Source organism: Suricata suricatta, chromosome 7 (genome assembly GCF_006229205.1).
Source record: "Suricata suricatta isolate VVHF042 chromosome 7, meerkat_22Aug2017_6uvM2_HiC, whole genome shotgun sequence".
In the NCBI taxonomy this organism is placed as follows: domain Eukaryota; kingdom Metazoa; phylum Chordata; class Mammalia; order Carnivora; family Herpestidae; genus Suricata; species Suricata suricatta.
The window spans coordinates 72,592,748-72,603,077 of NC_043706.1; the positions used below are offsets into that span (position 1 = coordinate 72,592,748).

The 10,330-nt window shown below is 36.6% G+C and overlaps 1 protein-coding gene across 2 annotated transcripts in view; it reads right to left on the minus strand.

Moving 5' to 3' along the window:
• Window positions 1-10,330, minus strand: part of CEP162 (centrosomal protein 162) — a 99,398-nt gene that overhangs the window by 61,215 nt on the left and 27,853 nt on the right. For both annotated transcript variants that reach the window (XM_029945007.1, XM_029945008.1), the window contains exon 9: window positions 1,360-1,473. In XM_029945007.1, coding sequence (XP_029800867.1) covers window positions 1,360-1,473 — 114 coding nt within the window. The remainder of the gene's footprint in view (window positions 1-1,359; window positions 1,474-10,330) is intronic.

Below are 10,330 nucleotides of genomic sequence, written 5' to 3' on the forward strand. Positions count from 1 at the left end.
ATTTTGTTGTAATTTTTTTTACTTTCATATTTATATTTTTAAATGGAAGTGGATGAAACAAGATAGTGGTGACTTTTGGAACAGCAGTGACTAGAAATAAGACCTTGAGTGGACTTTGTGCTTTGTTTTTTGATCTGGTTGCTGATTACATGGGTGTGTTCATGCTATGAAAATTCATCAGGTGGCACTACTATGATACACGAACTTTTCTATGGGTATGTTACACTTCAATAAAAAAGTAAGAAGAAATAAAAAATAAAATAAAAATAAAATGCAAGCAGATGTTTAGAGTTGGTATTGCTCTTTTGTTCCAAGTATCTGGATTGGTTTAATTGACCATACTGGTCAACTGAGACTGGCAAAGCAACATGACTAAAGAGTTCTCATTTGCAACATTTATGCAGTAAACCAAGAATGTTTTTTTATACGATCCAACAAAAATAAAATATATAAACATAACAGAAGTCTGATGATGATACAAGAACAACAAAAGAATATTACATATTTCTGGGGTGCCTGCGTGGCTTAGTTAGTTGCGCGTCTGACTCTTGATTTCAGCTCAGGTCATGATCTCACTGCTCATGAATCTGAGCTAAGTGTTAGGCTCTGTGTCTGTTTGCGATTCTCTCTCTCCCTCCCTGACTCACTCACTCACTCACTCACACACACACACACACACACACACACACACACTCTCTCTCTCTCTCTCTCAAAATAAATTAACTTAAAAAGAGAATCTAACAAGTATCTGAAACTTCTGATTTAAAAAAATTCAAAAGACCATTATTGTTCTAATTTTATAAGTAAATATTATAAATGTAATATTTATATTTATACTGATAAAATACCATTTTTATCTACACAGAGACTACTACATGAGATTTCATTTGGAAGTAAGGATTCCACCACTTTACAAGTTTGAAAAGGCATGGTTCAAGGCACTTTAGAATTTTGGAATGCGATTTAACTTTTTCCTCCACAAAGGAAAAAACGGAAAAGCAAAGTAACACCAAAATGTAATTTCTCCTATATGTTCCAAATTTAACAGAATACTCTGGACGGGCATAGAAAATTATTTCATATTACCTATAGTGCTAAACATTGTATCAACAGCATTCATTCGTTAAAAAGGTTTTATTAAAAACAGACTTTACTAGGCCTACTAGCATTAAGTGTCACCATTACCATATTCAGATTATTTAAGATATTAATTACGGCAAAATAATGTGGGATTTAAAATTTTATTGTTGATATAGTTATTATATATATTGTTATATAGTATATTTATTTCTCTGGAAATAAAATCCATTTGTCATACACTCCTACATATTTAGAGAAGAGTCAGTTTTTCAGTATTACCTGTTCCTGTCATTTCATTATCAGTCATTTCTGGCAGGGACATTGGCTTAGTTGCTCCATCCTGTTCATTAAGGCTGACCTCTGCAACAGAGTCTAAGGAATCAAGCAGTACCACTAGAACAATATAAAAAAAAATTAGAGAAATTGTACATTCCTTCAATTTAGTATTTTAATCATATACAAGCTATATAAATACAAAGATATTTACATGTAAAGAGTATCACATTAACACACATAACTATATTTATATATAAATCTAATGTACATTTTTTTGTGGAATGGAAAGGGCCTGCAAAAAATAACAAAAAGGTATTCTCTCCCCCTCAACTTTATTGAGGTATAGTTGCACTTAAAAATTGCATTTATTTGGGGCACCTGGGTGGCTTCAGTTGGTTAAGTATCCGACTTCAGCTCATGTCAAGACCTCGCGGCTCCTAAGCGTAACCCCTGTGATGGGCTCCGTGCTGACAGGGACTCTCTCTCTCTCTCCCTCCCTTTCTCACTTGTGCAGGCTCGCTCACTCTCTCTCAAAATAAATAAATAAACTTAAAAAATTATATGTATTTAATGAGTATGTGACTATGTGTATGTGTATATATTTAATGACACATATATATATAAACACACTGTGAAATAACCACAATCCAGCTAATATACCCATTATCTTAATACAGTTACCTTTTGTGTATGCATATGGTAAGAACACTTCAGATTTCCTCTCTTATCAAATTTCAAGTATTTTTTAAGTATAACCATACTGCTGTACATTAGATATCCAAAACTTATTTATCTGGTATAACTGAAACTTTGAACTCCTTAACTAACATCTTCCCATATCCTCCACCCCTAGCTCCTGGTAACCATCATTCTATTCTCATGTCTACAAGTGTGACATTTTTAGATTCCACATATAAATCATATCACACGTGTGTGAACAAGACTAACTTGACACACCTGCCCTGATCACTGTTCTGTGACCTGAAACCTTCTTGGGCACAGCAGCTGCCATCCAGCATCCTCTCCTTTCCGTAACCACACCCTTAAGTACACCCTCAGGGTATAGTGTCCTGGATCTACTCTGGAGATTGGACTATGATCCACACCAATTTTTTTTAATCCTTATTTATTTATTTTGAGAGAGAGACAGAGAAAGAGAGAGCATGCTCAGACAGAAAGCACTCATGAGCAGGGGAAGCAGGCAGAGAGAGAGGAGAAAGAACCCCAAGTAGGCTCTGTGCTGTCAGTGTGGAGCCTGACGTAGGGCTTGGTATCTCATGAATGAGGAGATCATCACCTGAGTTAAAATCAAAAGTCAGAAACTTAAATGACTGAGCGACCCAGGGCCTCTCAAAATGTTGATATTTGCCAATATTCCTATTGCTGTTTCAGAGGAGAGGATTTTGGAGGTTCATACTCATCCATTCCTACAGATACCTTATTTCTTTTCAGTGAACTTTTATAGTTTTTATTTCTTTATTTTTATTAATTTTTTAATGATTTCAAAAATAGAATTTAGTGGTTCATCACTTACATATGACATTCAGAACTCATCCCAGAAAGTGCCCTCCTCAATGTTCATCACCCATTGAGCCAATTCCCCGACCCAACACCCCACCAGCAACCTTCAGGTTATTTACTGTTTTTTAGAGTCTCTTATGGCTTTGTTTCTCTGCTTTTATCTTATTTTTGCTTCCCTTTTCCTTTGTTCGTTGTTTTGTTTCTTAAATTCCACATGAGTAAATCATATGATATCTTTCTCTGACTTACTTCATTTAGCAAAATAAACTCCATTCCATTCACATTGTTGTAAACGGCAAGATTTCATTTTTCTTCACCACCAAGTAATATTCCATTGTATGCATGTATATACATATACATACATACACACACACAAACACACACACACAATATCTTCTTTATCCATTCATCAGTCGATGGACATTTGGGCTCTTTCCATACTTTAGCTATTGTCAATAGTGCTACTATAACAAACCCATAAGAGACCCTGAATAGCCAAAGCAATCTTGAAAAAGAAAACCAAAGCAGGAGGCATCACAATTCCAGACTTCAAGCTGTATCACAAAGCTGTAATCATTAAGACAGTATGGTACTGGCACAAGAACAGACACTCAGGTCAATGGAACAGAATAGAGAACCCAGAAATGAACCCACAAACATATGGCCAACTCATCTTTGACAAAGCAGGAAAGAATATTCATGGAATAAAGACAGTCTCTTCAGCAAGTGGTGCTGGGAAAACCGGACAGCGACAGGCAGAAAAACAAACCTGAATCACCTTCTAACACCATACACAAAAATAAACTCAAAATGGATGAAAGACCTAAATGTAAGACAGGAGACCATCAAAATCCTCAAGGAGAAAGCAGGCAAGAACCTCTTTGACCTTGGGTGCAGCAACTTCTTACTCAACACATCTCCAGGGGCAAGGGAAACAAAGGCAAAAATGAACTACTGGGATCTCATCAAAATAAAAAGCTTCTGCACAGCAGAGGAAACAATCAGCAAAACTAAAAGGCAACCAACAGAATGGGAGAAGATATTTGCAAACGACATATCAGATAAAGGGTTGCACTTTCTTACACCATACACAAAAATAAACTCAAAATGGCTGAAGGACCTGAATGTGAGACAGGAAACCATCAAAACCCTTGAGGAGAAAGTAGGAAACAACCTCCTTGACCTCAACAGCAGGAAGTTCCTACTCGACACATCCCCAAAGGCAAAGGAAATGAAAGCAAAAATGAACTATTGGGACCTCATCAAGATAAAAAGCTTCTGCAGTGCAAAGGAAGCAATCAAGAAAATTAATAGGCAACCGACAGAATGGGAAAAGACAGTTGCAAATGACATATCAGATAAAGGGCTAGTATCTAAAATATACAAGGAACTCACCAAACTTCATACCCACAAAACAAATAACCCAGTGGAGAAATGGGCAGAAGACATGAACAGACACTTCTTCAAAGAGGACATCCAGATGGTCTACAGGCCACATGAAACGATGCTCAACATCACTCATCATCAGGGAAATACAAATCAAAACCACACTGAGATACCACCTCACGCCAGTCAGAGTGGCTAAAATGAACAAATCAAGAGACTATAGATGCTGGCGAGGATGTGGAGAGACAGGCACCTTCCTACACTGTTGGTGGGAATATAAACTGGTGCAGCCACTCTGGAAAACAGTGTGGAGGTTCCTCAAAAATCTATCAATAGAACTCCCCTATGACCCAGCAATAGCTCTGCTAGGGATTTAACCAAGGGATACAGAAGTGCTGATGCACAGGGGCACAGGCACCCCAATGTTCATAAGCAGCACTGTCAACAATACCCAAATCATGGAAAGAGCCTAAATGCCCATCACCTGATGAATGGATCAAGAAATGTGGTATAAAAAAAAATGTGGTGTATATATATGTATATGTACACACACACACACACACACACACACACACACACACACACAATGGAGTATTACATGGCAATGAGAAAGCATGAAATATGGCCATTTATAGGAAAGTGGATGGACCTCGAGGGTGTCATGCTAAGCGAAATAAGTCAGGCAGAGAAGGACAGATACCATATGTTTGCACTCATAGGTCTAACAAGAGAACAGGAGAAACCTAGTGAAGGACCAGGGGGAAGGGAAGAGGGAAAGAGAGTTGGGGAGAGAGAGGGATGAAAACTTGAAAGACAACTGAATACTGAAAACAAACTGAGGGTTCAAGGGGGAGGGGGAGGGGGAGGGGAAAGAGGTGGTGGTGATGGAGGAGGGTACTTGTGGGGGGGAGCACTGGGTGTTGTATGGAAACCAATTTGACAATAAACTATTAAAAAAAAAAAGGTTGCTATCCAAAATCTATAAAGAACTTATCAAACTCAACACCCAGAAAACAAATAATCCAGTGAAGAAATGGGCTAAAAGACACAAATAAATGAAAAACATTCCATGCTCATGATTGGAAGAATATTGTTACAATTCAATAGTACCTACAGCAATCTATGTATTTACTGCAATCCGTATCGAAACAACACCAGCATTCTTCACAGAGCTAGAACAAACAATCCTAAAATCTGCATGGAACCACAAAAGACCCTGAGTACCAAAGTAATGTTGATAAAGAAAACCAAAGCTGATGCACACCTATTCTTAAACATCCTCCCCTAGAGTCATCCCTCAGCATGTCCTCCTAGCTTCTAAGGCTATAAAAGCAGGTCCTACGGGAGAAGGGGTTGTGGAGGTCTACTCATCTTGTGGTGCACAAAACAGGCTTCTGCCTCTAAATTCCCTTAATAAACCATCTCTTGTCAAGCTGGGTTTGTCATCCTTTCCCTTTAGTCTCAGGACTCTTGGCCTTTGAAGTTTGATTTGCATATACCTTCCTTTCACAGAACAGTGCAGTATTTGTCTTTCTGCATCCGGCTTATTTCACTTAGCATAATGTCCACCACAGTGTAATATCATATACACTACAGTTTATCAGTCTCTGTCAATGGCATTTAGGTTGTATCCATATCTTGACTACTATAAGTGACAGTGCAATGAACATGGGAGTACAGATAGTTCTTCAAAATACATACCCTGAAGTGGGGTTTCTAAATCATAAGGTAGTTCCATCTTAAATTTTTTTCTGGAACCACCATACTGTTTTTCATAGTAGTCATACCCATTTACATTCTAACAATAGCATACAAAAGTTTCCTTCTCTCCAAATCCTCATGAACATGTTATTTTTTGTCTTTCTGATAGACAGCCAATCTGACCGGTAAGAGGGGATATCTAATTTGATTTGTACATCCCTGATGATTAGTGAAGTTAAGCATCTATTCTTGTGTTTGTTGGCCATTAGTATGTCTTCTTTTGAAGATTTCTATTCAGGTCCTTTGCTCACTTTTAATTGGGTTATCTGGGTTTTTTTGCTATCGAGTTGCATGAGCTCCTTATATATTTTGGACATCAACTCCTTATCAGAAATATGGTTTATAAGTATTCTCCCATTCCATAGGTTGCCTTTTCACCTGATTATTTCCTTTGCTAGACAGCATTTTAGTTTGATGCAATCCCATTTGTCTGTTTTCCCTTGTGTTGGTTGTGTTTTGGGGGTCATATCTAAAAAAATATTTTCTAGCTCAATGCTAAGAAGCTTTTTTCCCATTATCTTCTAGTTATTTTACAATTTCAGGTTTTGTACTTAAGCCTTTGATCCATCTTGAGTTGACTTTTGTATGTGTGGTGAGATAAGAGTCTAATTTCATTCTTCTGCATGTAACTAGTTTTTTAATATCATATACAGGCATAACTCAGAGACACTGCAGGTTCAATTCCAGACCACTGCAATAAAGCAAATACTACAGTAAAGCCAGATTATTATTTTTTTTTGGTTTCTCAGTGTATATAAAAGGTATATTTACACTATAAGTCTATCAAGTGTATAATAGCATTACATCTAAAATAGTATACATACCACTTCAACATTTAAACTAAAGCTTTTTAGTTTGTTACTAAAAAATACAATCACCTGAGCTTCCAGCAAGTTGTAATCTTTTTGCTGGTGGAGGGTCTTTCATTCTTGATGGCTGCTGACTGATCAGCAGTGGTTGCCAAAGTTGGGGGTAGCTGTGACACTTCCTTTAAGTAAGATTACAGTCCTTTCACAAATGATTTCTCTGTAGCATACAATGCTGTTTGACAGCATTTTACCCATAGGACTTCTTTCACAATTGGAGTTGATCTTTTCAAACCCTGCTGCCACATTATCAACTAGCCTCATGTAATATTCTAGATCCTCTGCTGTCATTTCAACAAACTTCACAGCATCATCAGCAGGATGAGATTCCATCTCAAGAATTTACTTTCTTTGCTCATCCATGAGAAGCAGCTCTTCATCCCTTCAAGTTTGACAAGTTGCAGCAATTCAGTCACACATTCAGGCTCCACTTCTAATTCTTATTCTCTTTCTGTTTCCACGTCTGCACTTAACTTGCTCCACTGAAATCATGAACCCCTCCAACTCAACCATGAGAGCTGGAATCAAACTCCTGTTAAATGATGAGAATATTCTTCCCCTATATCATGAATGTTCTTAATGACATCAGGAATGGCAAATCCTTTCCAGGACGTTTCAATATACTTTGCCCAGATCCATCAGATGAATCACTAACTAGAACAACTATAGTTTTATGAGATGTATTTTCTAAATATTTGAATATCAAATTACTTTGATACATGGGCTGCTTAACGGATGTTGTGTTATGACACATGAACATGAGAATAACATGAATCTCATTGTATATCTCTATCAGAACTCTTGGATGATCAAGTGTTTTATGGCTTATCTCAATTATCGACATGCCTTTCTCTCAGAGCGTAATCATTTCTAGCCTCGCATTTAACGTGAGAGACATGTGGGGTGCCTGGGTGGCTAAGTCAGTTAAGCGTCTGACTCCTGGTTTTGACTCAAGTCATGATCTCATGGTTTCGTGAGTTCGAGTCCCATAGCAGGCTCTGCGCTGGCAGTGCGGAGCCTGCTTGGGATTCTGCCTCTCCCTCTCTCTCTGCCCCTCCTCCACTTGTGTTGTCTCTGTGTCTTTCGAAATAAATAAAACATTAAAAACAAAATTTTTAAAATGAGAGACATGTGACTCTTCCTTTTACTTGAATACTTTGAGAACCACTTTGGTCTAATTTCAATATTGTTGGTCCCAAGTAATAGGGAGGGCTGAGGAGAAGTAGAGAGATGGGGTAAGAGCCTGTCAGTGGAGCAATCAGAATATTTATTAAATTTGCCATATTACATGGACATGGTGCCCCAAAACAATTACAAAAGTAACACCAAAGATCACTAATTATAGATTACTATAACAACTATAATAATGAAAAAGTTTGAAAAATTCCAAGAATTATAAAAATTTGACACAGAAACATGAAGTGAGCAAATACTGTTGGAAATATGGCACCAATATATTGGTTTGCTCCATGCAGGGTTGCCACAAACTTTCAATTTGTAAAAAGATAGTATCTGTGAAGCACAATAAAGCAACGAGCAATAAAATGAGGTATGCCTGTATTAAAGAGACTATCTTGACTTCATTGGATATTCTTGGCCCTCTTCTTGAAGATCAGTTGACTATAGATGTACATATTTATTTCTAGGCTTTCTATTCTGTTTCAGTGGTTTTCTATGTCTGTTTTTCTACAAATACCATACTGTTCTAATTACTATGGTTTTGCAATATATTTTGTAATCAGGGAGGATGATGCCTCTAAGCATTGTTCTTTCTCAAGCTTGCTTGGACTACTTGGAGTCTTTTGTGGTTCCCTATGAGTTTTAAAATTGCTTTTTTACTATTTCTATAGAAAATGCTATTGGCATTTTGATAGGGATTACTTTGTAGACTTGCAGATGACTGTAGGTAGTCTGGACATTTTAACAGTATTAATTCTTCCAATCCATGAGCCTGGGATGTCCTTCCATTTATCTATGCCTTCTTCACCCATATTTTCTAATTTTTACTGTAAAAGTCTTTCACTTCTTTGGTTAATTCCTAAGTTTTTTATTCTGTTCATTTATAAAAGCAACATTAAGTTTTGTATGTTGATTTTTTTAATCTGAAAACTTTACTGAATTCATTTATTCTGTCAGTTTATGAAGTCTTTAAGATTTCCTATGTATGTGATCATGCCATCTGCAAACAAAGACAACTTTACTTCTTCCTTTCTGATGTGGATGCTTACTTCTTTTTCTTCTCTGTTGTGACTAGAACTTCCAGTACAACAATATAAGGCATCTTCACCTTATATTGAACCTTAAAGAGAAAGCTTTCAGTTTTTTATCTTTAATTAAAATGTTAGCTGTGAAGTTTTCATATATGGCCTTTATTGTGTTAAGTTCTATTTGTTAAGAGTTTTAATCATGAATGAATATTGAACTCTGAAAAATGGATTTTTTTGGTGTGAGATGATCAGGTTTGTTTTATTTTTAGTTTTAATTTAAATTCCAGTTAGTTAACATACACTGTAATATTAGTTTCAGATGTACAATACAGTGATTGAGCACTTCATACAACTCCTCATAACCAGCGCACTCCTTAATCCCGATCACCTATTTAACCCATCCCCCTACCCACATTCCCTCTGATAACCATCAGTTTGTTCTCTATAGTTAAGGGTCTGTTTTTTGGTTTGCCTCTCGCTTTCCCCTTCACTCATTTGTTTCTTAAATTCTGGATAGAAGTGAAATCATACGGTATTTGTCCTTCTCTGACTTACTTCGCTGAGTATAATATTCTCTTGTCATTTACAATAACATGAGTGGAGCTAGAGAGTATCAGGTATTTTCTTTCATTTTGTTAATGTGTTTTTAACATGTTGACTGATTTGCACATGTTGAATCATTCCTGCATCCCAGGGATAAATCCCACTTGATCATGGTGTATGATCCTTCTGCTGAATTCAGTTTGCTAGCATTTTGTTGGGAATTTTTACATCCATTTTCATCAGGGACATTGGCCTATATAGTTTGATATTTTTCCCTTATTAGTTACTATATTTTTCCATTGTACTTTGAGGTAATTCATATCAACTGTATTAACCACTCATATACTAGTTATATCTGACTGGTTCATCGTATTCATGTCTTAAAATCATCGATGTAAGTGTTTATACCATAAACATAAGCAAGCTATACAAAACAGGCTTTCTTCTTTTCTTCCAGAATATAGCTGTTAAACATATATCAACATAACCACTGGTTGAGACTCTGTAAATTACACTTCCTATTGTTAATTAACCATTTCCCCCCTCCTCTTTGGCTTTACTGAGGTTTGACAAAACTGTAATATATTTAACGTGAAAAATGTGATGATTTATGTATTCATAATGTTATGAAGGGGTTCTTACAACTGAGTTAATTAATGCATGCATAATCCTCCCCTCTTTTTTTTTTTT